The sequence below is a fragment of the Nicotiana attenuata genome, unplaced genomic scaffold, assembly GCF_001879085.1.
Source record: "Nicotiana attenuata strain UT unplaced genomic scaffold, NIATTr2, whole genome shotgun sequence".
NCBI classification, from domain to species: Eukaryota; Viridiplantae; Streptophyta; class Magnoliopsida; order Solanales; family Solanaceae; genus Nicotiana; species Nicotiana attenuata.
In genome coordinates this window covers 152,411-166,023 of record NW_017670422.1, presented here as the reverse complement: position 1 = coordinate 166,023, position 13,613 = coordinate 152,411, and the positions used below count along the sequence as shown (strand labels likewise).

The following is a 13,613-nucleotide window of genomic DNA, read 5'->3' as shown; positions in this document are numbered from 1 at the left end:
AGTTCCTTGTTATCATTTTTAACCACCGTCATGCCACCCTTCTTAGGCACACATTGCATCGGGCTAACCCAGTTGCTGTCAGAGATTGGGAAAATGATTCCCGCATCCAACCACTTTATCACTTCTTTCTTCACCACTTCCTTTATGTTGGGGTTCAGCCTTCGTTGGTGTTCCCTGGAAGGTTTGTGTCCCTCTTCCAGCAGAATATTATGCATACAATAAGCGGGGCTGATCCCCTTAATGTCTGCCATGGTCCACCCAATGGCAGTCTTACACTCCTTGAGTACCAGCAAGAGTTGTTGTGCCTGCACATCTAACAAACTAGATGAGATAATAACAGGTAATGTGGAGTTAGGTCCAAGGAACTCATGCCTGAGATGGGCGGGCAGTGGCTTCAATTCCAGCTTTGGTGGTTCTTCAATGGATGGCTTGGCTGGAGGAGTTTCTCTGTTTTCTAAGTGTAGGGGCTCAAATTCAAGAATTCTATCCCAGAACCCTCTACCCTCTAAAGCCAATACCCATTCCGCCAGTTCTTCCCCATTCACCTCCTCTAAATTTGTTAGGCATGCAGCAAGAGGGTCCTCAATAGTTAATATCTCATCATCAGCTTTGACGATTACATCCACGGCATCAATAAAAGAACAATTGGCGAATTCACTTGGTCGCCTCATCGATTTCTGCACATTGAATGTTATCTCTTCATCGTTCAACCGCATATTGAGCCCCCCAGTCTCATAATCAATGAGAGCTCTCCCAGTTGCCAAGAATGGCCTTCCCAAAATTATTGGAATCTCTTCATCCACCTTGCAATCTAGAATTACAAAGTCTGCAGGGAACACAAATTTCCCTACCTGAATCAACACATCATCCAAGATACCAGAGGGTCTTTTCACGGTCCTGTCGCTGCAATAACATAGAAGTGGGTCTAGCTCTTCCAATACCCAACCTCTTATAGATCGCCAAAGGGCATAAGATTTATGCTTGCCCCCAAATCACACAGTGCTTTGGCGAAAGCAAAATTACCAATGGTACATGGAATTGTGAAACTCCCTGGATCAGATAGCTTCTCAGCAATTGGTCTCGTCACCACCGCACTGCAGGTCTGAGTCAATGTCACTGTGGCCAAGTCTTGGAAATCAAATTTTCGGGACATCAAGTCCTTTATCATTTTTGCATAGCGAGGCATCTCTTTCAAAGCATCTATCAATGGAATATTTACCTGGATTTGTTTAAGCATCTCCAAGAATTTCTTATATTGCTCCTCTTTTTAGTACTTGGCCAGCCTCTGAGGGAATGGTGCGGGAGGTCTCTTCTTCCCAATTATTTGGGTATTCTCTTTATCAGCTACCACCTCAACTACCGGTTCCTGGGCTGTCTCAGCTTCTCTCTTAGCCTCGATCTGTGTGTTCTGTTCTTCCTGGGCAGGCTGTACTGTCACCTCGGTCAGTTTCGTTGACTCATCTAGCTCAATGGGCACTGGTATAAGTGTCTCAGCCTGTCTGCTTTCTCGAGCCCTTTCTTGCTCCAAGTCTAAGTCTCTGCCATTACGTAGACTCACTGCCATCAGCTGCTTCGGGCCTTGATCTTTTGGATTTATTTGAGTGTCTGCAGGTAATGTCCCATGAGGACGATTGTTTAGAGACATCGAAATCTGGCCCATCTGCACTTCAATATTCTTGATAGCTGAATCATGTGCATCTACTCTTTCACTGATTTTTGCATTAGACCCAATAACTTGCTGCATCATTGCCTCGAGTCTAGCAAACCCATCTTCCTGCCGTCCACCATGCTGCTGCTGAGGAGGAGGATACCCTTGCTGCTGATTTTGATTATTGTATCCCTGTGGCCTCCGATAAGGCGCCATATTATTGGGAGGTCTCATACCTCCCATGTTTCCATTGTTGAACTATGGCTGGACTGGCCTGTATGGCTGCTGTTGCTGCTGACCCCAATTTTGACCACCCTGTCTCTGGCCTCCATAGTTAGACACATAATTCATGTCTTCGGGGTAGTGATGATGATCACTTTCTGCATTCCACTGGTTACCAATTGGCTGACTAATGCAAGATGTGCATAAGCCCCCATTGGTAGTATCTACAATATGTACCTGCTGCTTCTGCCCTGACTCTTCCACTTTTTTGGTGAGTATACTCATCTGTGTCATTAATGTGGCCATATTTTCAGCAAGAGTGTTGGACGGATCTAGGGGCACTGAGTGAACCACTGGAGTGATAGGTGCGTTCCTGGTTGTCCACCCCGAATTCTGTGCCATCTTATCAAGCAGACTCTGGCCTTCCCTCCATGTTTTGCTCAAGAATGCCCCACCAGCTGAAGCATCAACATTACCTTTCACGCTATCTGACAATCCCATGTAAAACCGCTGCCCCAACATCAGATCTGGAATACCATGGTGCGGACATATAACTAGCATCCCTTTGAATCGTTCCCATGTTTCATGCAGTGTCTCCATTGGTCTCTGTTTGAAACTCAAAATTTCATCAATTTGTTGAGCAGTCTTGTTGGGTGGGTGGAACTTGTTCACGAATTGCTTGACTAACTCCTCCCAAGTTGTTATGGAATTAATGGGGAGTGAGTTTAGCCAGGTCTGGGCAGCTCCTGTCACTGAGAATGGAAACAATAATAGCTTGATTGCTTCCTGAGTTACGTTGGGCTGCCTTTGAGTTTTGCAGATTGACAGGAAATTCTTCAAGTGCTGTTGAGGATCTTCGACCTGTGACCCCGAAAATAGTCCCTTGTTTTGCAACAAGTGCAACATGTTGTTCGTGATTTGGAACGATTCAGCCTGTATTTGTGGGACTAAAATCGCCGTGGCCAGATTTTCAGCTGTGGGTTGTGCCCAGTCATAGAGAGCAGCCTCTGGCACAAGAGGTGCCACTGGCGCTATTGGTGCAGCTGGGTCTTCTTCGTGATCTCCCATGTTCGGTTCGATTTGTTCAATTGTTTGTGGTTGTTTGCTTTTCCGGTTGGCCCGGTTCAAGGCCTTAAAAACCTTCTCCAGATCAGATAGAGCTTCGAATACTTCACCAGTTCTCGATGAGTTTCTAGGCATGCACCTGTACAACCAAGTCAACAAACGTTAAAATTTCAATGTAAAGATTTGAAAGGAAGAAAAATGACTACACTAAGAATTTTTGGTATTTCTTTCAATTGTAATTGATAACACCGTTAATTCCCCGGCAACGACGCCAAAATTTGATCACGCCCAACTATGCCTTATAAAAAGGACACGCGGACGTTGCAAATATAATCTGAGTATTTAGCCCAGAGTCGAACCCACAAGGAATTAACCTATCAATTACTCTCGTTAGACTTACGAAATTCTACGTAATCAACTTCCCAAACTTTCTGAATAATAATTAAGGATGTTTCTACTAACTAAGAATGAATGTAAATAAGCAACTGAAAACTAACTATGATTAATTTGTAAACAATTAAGAGGAGGTTCTAAGGTTATGATTTCCCCTATTGATGGAATCCCTTCCGGTCATGTTTCACATAGAATTGCCTAATCGTCTCTGTCAATCATGAGCACTCTTATTATCGCAAATCTCTCCCGAGTAATCACGACAATTTACTAGACGCACTCTCCCGAGTTACGTTAGCTGGCTTTATTTATTACAACTAACTATAGATTGCACCCAAGGCTTCGTTATCCCTAATCCCGCCTTTAAACCCTCGGTTATTGATCCCTCATATACTTTGGGAGTGGTATTGTTCAACAATGACCTAAATATGCACTCTTTCCCGAGTTATGCACACTAAATAGGCACAGCTAATTGAGGATCCTATCAATTAACTACAACAAGAACGTAGTTGAACAAACAGAGATTAAACTGGGAAAACTATATTAACATAACAAGAAGTTCATCCTTCAAAAGGTTCCATCAATACCTTAGAGTAGATATTTAGCTACTCATACTAGTGTTCGTCATAACAATATTCAAATTCATCACAAATCGTAAAATACAAAAGGAAGAAAGGAAGAACTCGATGTTGAATTATCCTCCTTGCCTCTTGCCTCTCCTTCCTTGAACTCAGTTATGAAAACCTTGATAATAATCTCTTGGGCGAGCTAGACCTTCTATAGTTTAAGTGGATTTGCCCCCGAACTTCCAAATTTACCCCTGAAGTTTAATTTCCGGAACTGGGCTAGCGCGGTCGTGCTAGTGAACGCGCTAATGACCGCACATATAGCCTATCATTTTGCCTCGGCTTCCTGGGCTAGCGCGGTCGCGCTAGTGGCCGCGCTAGTCCAGGTCTTCATTGTATCTCTTCTTTCTCTCGTCTTCCCGCGTACTCAGCTTCTAGGGGCTTTTCTTGTTTCAATTTAGCTCCAGATACAGATTTAGGGCCTCATGCATGCCACTCACTCCTGCAAAGTGTGAAATTCACAATTTGAGCTCATTTAACTATATTATAATAGTGAAACATAATCAAGCTGGGGCATAAACAGTCGCCAAATTGCATGAATCTAGCCTATTATCAGTAACGACCCGACCGGTCGTTTGCCTTTTTAGGACCCCGTTCCCCCAAATAAAACTCTTTGTGCTCGCTTAAACTAATTTACAACCTGCGGGGATGGTTGGTTCGGGATTTAGAAGAGTTTGGATTGAAATATTCACATTTGACTCTTTAGGATTTTCTTAAAAGGCTAAGTTTGACTTTGGACAATATTTTGGGAAAGCGTGCCCAAATTCGTGTTTTGACGGTTGCGGAGGGTCCACGGGAAAATATGGGACCTGGGCGTATGCCGGAATTGAATTCTGAGGTCCTAGCCCGAGTAATGAATTTTTATTAGAATTGTTAATCTGAAATATTAAGGATTTAAAAAAGTAACTAATGATTGATTTCATGGGTATCGGGCTCATATATTGGTTCCGAAGCCCAGTACAAGTTCGAAATATCATTTAAGACCCGCCTGCAGAATTTGGTGTCAATCCGAGTAGCTTAAGGGTGTTTGGCCCATTGGAGGAAAATTAAGAACTTGAAGTTCATAAGTTTGATTCATTTGGTTTGAGGGGGTGATTTCTAGATTTAGCGTTGTTTCGGTTGTTCCGAAGGCTCGAGTAGGTCCATCTCGTGATTTCACACTTATCGGTATGTTCGGGTGGGGCCCAGGATCCCCGAGCGTCAATCGGACGAGGCTCGAGTGAAGTGAAATCTTTTTAGAAGAGCTGAAGGTTGCTGCTTCTGTCATAACCGCACCTGCGGTTAATGGACCGCAGGTGCGAGACAGCAAAAGTGGTCCCCTCATCACAGAAGCGGCCCAGGGTATCCAGGCTAAGAACCGCAGAAGCGGCTCCCAAGTCGCAGAAGCGGCTCCGCAGATGCGGCCTAGAGACCGCAGAAGCGGTCCCAGCCCCTTCGCCCCATTTCGCAGATGCGGTTTATTTCTCGCAGATGCGGCACCGCAGATGCGGTCCCCTGACCGCAGATGCGAAAATCGCTAAAGCAGTGAGGTTCATTTAATACGGGTTCCAAACCAATTTTAACACTTTTCACTCCTCTATTGGCGATTTTAGAGCTCTTGAGAGAAAACCTTCACCAAGCATTTTGAGGTAAGTTAGTCCTACCCATTTCTAGATTATTACTTATGTCTTGAGTAGATTAAACACTAGTATTAAGGTGAAATCATAGGATTAGAGCAAAAACCTAGGGTTTTAATAAAACTTAGATTTAACCACGAAATTTGTTATGGAATAAATTAAAAATCATATATTATTGATCCTTAGGATGTAGAGAACAACTTCCTTCGAAAAATCTCGGAATCCGGGCACATGGGCCCGGGGTCGAATTTTGGGAAACTTGTGATTTAGGGTTGGGAAATTTCTTAAATAGCTAGAATTCGATCTTGTGAGTCTATATTGACTAGTTCTTACTTCGTTTAACTAGTTTGGGATCGTTCGGCTCCGAATTGAGGGCTTGGACGCGTTCTTTGTATTGGAAGTGCACTTTGGAGCGAGGTGAGTCTCCTTTCTAACCTTGTAAGAGGGAATTGTCCCCATAGGTATAATAATTGAATTAATTGCCATTATATGCGGAGGCTACGTACATACTAGGTGACGAGAGTTTGTGTGTAGCGGCTATTATGTTAAGTCCGGGTAGTCTAGGACCGATAAGCATGCTCTACGTGATATTCTTGTAACTTGATGATAAATTCGGATTCGTATAAACTATTTTGATTAAGGTAAATGAGACTAGTGAAGGAATCTTATCTTGTTTGGTCTTTTAAAAGAGAATATTGAGTATTCCTGTGAATAACTACTCCTCAGATATACATTATTGTTTGTTTGTTGATGAGCTTATTTATATTTGACCGCGTCGCATGGGTGATTTGCGAGCGGGGTAATAGATGCATCTATGGTTCGAGCCGTTCGACCCTCAGCAGTGCACAATTTACTTTTATGTTGGATCGGGCTGTACGTCCCACAGTGTTACTTGCGCATGTTTTGCTTAGCATTTCTATGACGACTGAATTTCATATCTGCTTGAAATATAGGTTAATATCCATGATAACACTTGGGAAAGAACTGTTATTCCATGATTATTAAATGCTAATAATTTGTGCTATCCATGCTAATTATGAATTTTTCTCACATTATTTAACCCTAGTAAGTGTCAAGTCGATCTCTCATCTCTACTTCTTTGAGATTAGACGGGATACTTACTGGGTACATATTGTTTATGTACTCATACTACACTTCTGTACTTGATTGTACAGGATCTGAGGCAGGTGTATCTGGCTATCAGTCTGGTGCGTATCTCTGAGCGGACTCGAGACTTCTACGGTGAGCTGCTTCCCTTCCATGTCGTTCAGCAACCTGAAGAAGTCTTTCTTATGTATTTTCTTTTGCTGTCTATTCTGCTTCAGACAGTAGGATAGTGTGATTCTTTTGTATATTCTACTAGTTGCCCACAACTTGTGACACCGGGTCTTGGCACACACTTTAGTAGACTGTATTATTTTGGGGTTGTATGATTATCATGACTTTATTAATTGTTTCTGATTTTATTTCAACTTAAAGAATTATTCCAACTATTTTGGGGTAAAGGTAAATGAAAGTTTAGTTAGTATTCTCCGCGTTGGCTTGCCCGGAAATGGTGTTGGGCACCATTATGACCTATTTAGGAAATGGGTCGTGACAATATCCTTCTTTAAATTGAGCTATGCAAACAACATCATCTTCAATATTATTGGAATCTTCTCTACAAAGAAAAGTCACACGTTTGTTGTGTGTTGAGTCATTTGATTTATCAGTTGCTTATCTTGGCATGACTTGAATAAGTATCAACAATTAACTGCCTTGTAGAATAATAATATGGCAACCCTCACATGCAAATAGATTGTTTGAAGAGCGAACTTCAGGAAAATACCTGCATTTGCATAACCAACAAAATTTTGACAGTTTTTGTTAGAATAAGCAAATCTATATCAAGGATTCCTTTTGCAATATAACACTAATCGTATTTCAATGTTTCCACATAGGAGTAAAACTATATCTCGCTAGAATATTGTTATACTTATGATTCTAGCAAGATATATTAGTGCGCCAATTGCACTAGACATAAAAACAAATCACGCAAAGACTAGGTCAAAAATGCATGAATCAATGTTTGCAACCATTAATTCTAGAAGTTAAGCATAAATAAGGCTAAATATCACTAACCGAATTAGAAACAAGCCCTAAAATTAAATACCCATTAAGTACCCACACTAGGGTTGAGCCACAACCCTAGTTAAAGATTTAGCTACTCATAAAAAATAAAGAAATACAAGAAGAAATTAAGAGAGAATGCATAATAATTGTTTAAACAAAGAAAATCTAATGTTAAGAAGTCAATCTAGTGCAAAATCACTCAAATAAGTAAAGAAAACCGCTCAGGTGCACCTCTACAAACTAAACTTAACCTAAAAATGACAAAAATTTCTATTTATACTAAGCTGAAAATATCTGACAAAAATGCCCCTACGAAGGTTGCGCGGCCGCATAATTCTGGTGCGGTCCGCACAATGGGCTTCTGCGGCTGCACAATTATCGTGCAAGTCCGCAGTCTTGGGAATTTGGGCTTGGGACTTGAGGCTTCTGCCGTCTGCATAAAAGTGGGTGCGGTCGCACTTAGGATTATGCGGCTGCACAAAATTGATGTGATCTGCACTCCTTTACTTTCCAGCTCTCTGAATCTTCAATCCTGCGGACCGCATAATAATTGATACGGCCGCACTTGGTCTCCTGCAGCCGCACAATTTCAGTGCGGTCCGCACTCCCTGAGCTAGCCAAAACACCACTCTCTGAATCTCCCTTCTGCGGCCGCACTAGAATTGTGCGGTCCGCACTGCTAGCCTTTTTGCCTAGTTTTGGTTCTTGTTCACTTTTGACTCCTTTATGAGTTGATTTTGACTTCTCCGGCTCGTTTCCCAATATTCTTGCAAGTAAACACATTTCTTTAGTTTTCGGAAATACCTTTAAGCATTTTTGAGCTAAAACGCAAGTAAAAGAGAGCAAATAAGCGATCAAAATCCTTGCTTATCAACTCCCCCAAACTCAAGCTTTTTCTTGTCCTTAAGTAAATAAGGCAATTCCCACCTCCACTAGAAAAAGAGATATTTCAGCTAGCCTAAGGTGAATCAATTACACATCGAGTGGGGCCAACAATTACCCACAACACATATGAATTATCAACAACGCAATGATTGACCTTTTGAGTACAATAGTTCTAGTGTGACGCTAGAGCATCAAGAGTTGACTCTATTCATCAAGGAAGCTCTCTCTTTCATGTAGGTCATTGTGGATCCCAAACTCCTCCTCCTCTATTCTCTATTAGCAAATCTCACTTTAGAATGAAACACTCAAGGTAAGGATTGGTGAAAACTTCGCTCATCTCTCTCAAAAGAATGTCACAAGTCCGGCGTTGAGTACCATAAGCTTGCCCCTTATGTAAATCACCACTAATGTAAGCTCACTCAACTTGATATCATGTAGGACTTTTGCAGGATGTAATGAAGGCTTTGGACCAAGGTAGGACTAGTTGGAATAGAATGGTTTTATCTTTCCTTAAGCACTCCATTTTCTCTTTTCGGCTCATACTTTCTCGACTTTTTGAGTCATTTTCTTCTTCCTCGGGGGAACTAGAGACGTAATGTCACTCTTTCTTGTTCATGATATTCATTTTTCTCCTTTTCTATTTACTTCATCCTTTCTTTTTTTTTGAATTCCCTTCAACTCTTTACTTTATTCACTTTCATTTTGACATTTTTCTTTTTGTTCTTTCTTTCTTTTCTTTGCCTTTCCTTTTCTTCATTTCTTTCTCTTCTTTGTACCTTTTATCACTTTCAAACTCCTCTTCTCTCCCCCAAACTTATGTTTTTGTCAATTGTTTCTCAAGAGTTCTAAGGAAAGATCGGGTGCCAAGAGAGGGTCAATACAAAACGGATGAAGGCCTGTAACGTGGTTATTGGAAAAAAAAAGGGCTTCGGCTCAAAGGGGTTGAATAGGGATATCACATTGGTAGGCCACAGAAGATTTCAAATTTCAAACTGGATCAAGGAGAGCCTACGATCATCTCTCAAGCCAAGCTACACTTAGAATTTCGCCTAGACAAGCATTCAGGGCAAGTTCTAGACCATTAGCACGGGTACTTGGACTTGCAACTAAACATCTCACCTCTCGAGCTTTGGATTGCTAAAGAGAATAGAGTCGAGGGCCCACAACAACCCTAGCTAAGATTGGTTTACATTGATGATATCCTGTTTTTTAGTGATACATTGGAGGAACATGTCAACTTGCTTTGTTAATTTGAGGCATTGATAACACACTATGGTATCATGCTTTCAGCAAAAAAGATGGTTCTTGCCCAAAAAGAGATTGATTTTTTTGAAATGCATTTTGTCCAAGGTGCATACAGTCCAGGACCACATATATGTCAAGAACTACTCAAATTTCCTAATACCAACCTCATAACAAAACAGATCCAACAATTCTTGGGTATAGTAAATTATGTGAGAGATTTCATCCCAAATATCTCTACATACATTTCTCCACTCACAGAGATGCTCAAGAAAAATGCTCTACCATGGGGAAAGAAACAAGATGAAGTAGTCAAGGAAATAAAGGAGATTTCTAAAAATGTCAAGTCCCTCTATATCCCTTCAGACGGTAAGAAGATATTGCAAACTGATGCCAGCAATGAATACTGGAGTGCTGTTCTATTTGAAGAAAAGGATGGGCTTGGCTCAATATCGGGATAGAAAGAGGCCTAGTTTCCTAGGCTGTTTTCCAGGCTAAGGTAACAAAGTTATACCGAGATTCACGACTGACTTCCTCTACAAAGTAGTAGAATAAGATGCGAGAGAGCCATGCCTTTAGAACAAGAAGGTTTTGATTCTGGGAGATGGAGCTCTAGAAGTGAAGTTCCGAACAGTATTGGTTTTCTGCCACTGAGACTGAACATCATCCGCTGCCTTATCCGCCGTCTCTGCGGCCGCAAAAATCCTACCCTCTCTCCGAGGCCGGAGGAAAATGTGAGGATACGCCAGTGGAAAGTTCAAAGATGCCGAGCAACATTATCACTCCACTTTCAAGGAAATTCTTGCAGTAAAGAATGGAATCAAGAAATTTAATTTCTTCCTTATTCATACAGAATTTCTGATAGAAATGGATATAAAGGCCTTCCCAAAGATGATTTAGCTAAATGCAAAAATTATTCCCAATCCTCAGATTCTCAGGTGGGCTCAATGGTTCTCTCCATACAAGTTTCAAGTCAGGCACCTGAAAGGAAAGGATAATATTCTCGCAGATTTTCTGTCTCGACCGGAAGAATTCTCAAAGAGATTTTCCCCAGCAAAATTGAAGTTAAAGCAAAAGCTAATCAGCCACATCTTCATGCTTTCGAATATACCGGGAACAAGTTCATTGAAGCCAACGGATCATCCACCGGAGTTGTTCAACCTCATGGATCCATTTGATCCGTCAATTATTATGGAAAGAAGAACTTATTATGAGCTCCAAGTTTTCCGGCAACATGGTGGATCCATTCTCAAGCCATATGGGGTCAATCCAGAATATCCGTTCTGCCATATATTCATAGCTGAAGCCAAGGATTTTCCACAAGAACTATTATGGTTTTTCTGGTACCTATGCCATCAATATTATATTTTCATGGAATTCAAATGCAACGTCTTCAAGGATTTTGATAACATTGCACCAGCTCTTAAAGTATTTTTGCTATGGTTCAAACCTAGAAGATATTGGATAAAATGTTTCAACGATTCCTACACAGCAAAAGTATTCATGTTTCATAGGCCAGTGAAGATTATTAATGGAAAAGTCCAGGCGCAAGCAGAGGCATCATTCTGGTGGAAATTTCCCGTGTCAATTTTATCAATGGAAGAAGAATATAGCGAGGCACAAAGAATCCTTTTCCAAAAAAACAAGTGCATTACGAGAGAGATATGGCCAAAAGATTGGGCAAGCTGGAATTATACAAGCAATCATCCTCACTGGGAAAGAGTCCGAAAGCAGCAAAAGAATATCAAACCCCATACAAAGTCATCCGAGAAAATATTACTCATGACATTTCCAAATTAAGGTTGCGTATTACATCTCTCAATCCAAAAGAGAAAGAGCACAGCGAAGAAGGACCGTCAAATTCCAGACGTTACTACACAAGGTCTTTGAAAAGATGCCTAGAAGACAACCCTAGAATCAATAAAGGATGATTATCTAAATCCCTGCTAATTCCACCATAATCCTACATTACCTACCTAAAAACCCTCAAAAATATCCTACCCATGCCAAGACAAATTTCCACATCTTTCCATACTATCCGGGCCCCACTTCCACTTGTTTTCACATGCTTCCACATGCCTCCACATGCTTCGTCACATGCAACACAATACTTTCACATGGCGTCACATGCTCCCTCATACTTTCACATGCTACACCATGTATATTTCACCCCTTTCACATGTTTTCAGGTGTTTTTTAGTTGTTTTGCCGAAAGTCCTTCACATGCCAAGAGGGACCCACTTGTAGATAAGTTTGCCATGTAAGATAGGTTTATTTTATCATGAAAGTTTGTCTTGTAATAACCTCCTAGTCCTATATAAAGGAGGCCTTCTAGTAGTTGTAGGATCATCTTGTAACCTTTGTCAAACTTCTTGTGATATGTTACATATGAGTGCTTTCTAAATTGCCCTCTTGTTCTTTCTTTCGAATGGATGGAAAGGCCGGTCCATTTATGAAAATAAAGTAAGAATACTCTAAGAAAGTTAGCTTATTGTAGTACGAAAGTTTTTTGAGTTATAAACAGCTAACGTTGGTTATAGTACAAAAGTTTTCTGAGTTGTGTAGCTTGGCAAGCAGTCCCTTATGGATTGTTGAATCCAGCCCCTTTGTAGGAAAACTTTTGCGACTATAAGCAAATTAACTGTTTGTGTAGCTTGGCAAGCCGTCCCTTATGGGTTGTTGAAGCCAGCCCCTTTGTAGGGAAACTTTCGTATCTATGATTTAGTTTGCTTTCTTGGAGTCTCTTGCTCTGTTCCTTACTGGTATCAAACCTGACGAAGAATTCTTCTGGAATATACAAAGCATCATGGAAGAACATGACCGGTGCCAATATTTTGACAAAGAAGGAAAAAGAATGTGGTGGTTCAAATGCCCCTTCACTTGACACTACCCATGGGATCTTGGTTGCACCTGCCAAGACTGTTTAGAAGATCCAATTGGAGAATACACCAGCGTCAACCAAAATCCAAGAAAAAGGAGAAAACTACTGAAAAACAATTTCAAGCCAAATATGAAAATAAAGATCCTTCAATTGGCTCATTAAGCCGTCCAGGTAAATATGAATTTCTTGTCAGTTATGAACCCCAGGAATGGCTAAAATAACCAAAAAAATTCACTCCAAGTTGGGATGATAGTGAAACCACCCCAAAACCCAAACCACCATCAGCTCGTAACCCAGAATCCAAAAAGCCACCTGAACCTAAAACTCCATCAACTCAAAAGTCCACATATCCACAAATATTCATGTTGAACCCTTCAAGTTCCAGCCATTCCCAAGATTTTCCTCCACTTCAACCTTTTGAAAAAGAGGGTATTAGCTATGCACCAAAAATCCCCAAGAAAAATATAGTACTACCTTCTGGAGAAAAACCCCCCAACAAGTGACATTGAAGCGACAATGAACTGGCAATCAGAAAATTCCATCTGCCAGAACAAAGTGCTCAACAATATTGGCAACACCATAAAAAACGTGGCCCATGCACAAAAAAAGTTAATGAGCAAAGTGGAAACAATTGAGAAAAAGGTGGAGCAGACATTGTCTCAGCATGTAGGACTAATCAAAGCCTTGGAACTGAGATTGAATAATTTACAATATGAGATTTGTCCGCCAGGAACTTCACTTTTCCAGTTCTTCCAACAACAACAAAAGGAGACGATTTCAATCAAGGAACAAATCCAACTATTGAGAAATGACCGCTTTGAGCCACAAAAAACCCCATTCTTCGCTTCAAAGTCTGCATTCTATCCCATGTCAACACAAGCATACTCCCCACCAAAATTAGACAACACTTTTCCTATCTTTCCTAC

At 41.1% G+C, this 13,613-nt stretch overlaps 1 protein-coding gene across 1 annotated transcript; it reads left to right on the top strand.

The window, feature by feature from the left end:
• Positions 1-9,862: 9,862 nt before the first annotated feature.
• LOC109239197 (uncharacterized mitochondrial protein AtMg00860-like) lies at positions 9,863-10,267 on the top strand. Its single transcript, XM_019405720.1, has one exon. The coding sequence runs from the start codon at positions 9,863-9,865 to the stop codon at positions 10,265-10,267; it is 405 nt and encodes a 134-aa protein (XP_019261265.1).
• The last annotated feature ends 3,346 nt before the right edge of the window (positions 10,268-13,613 follow it).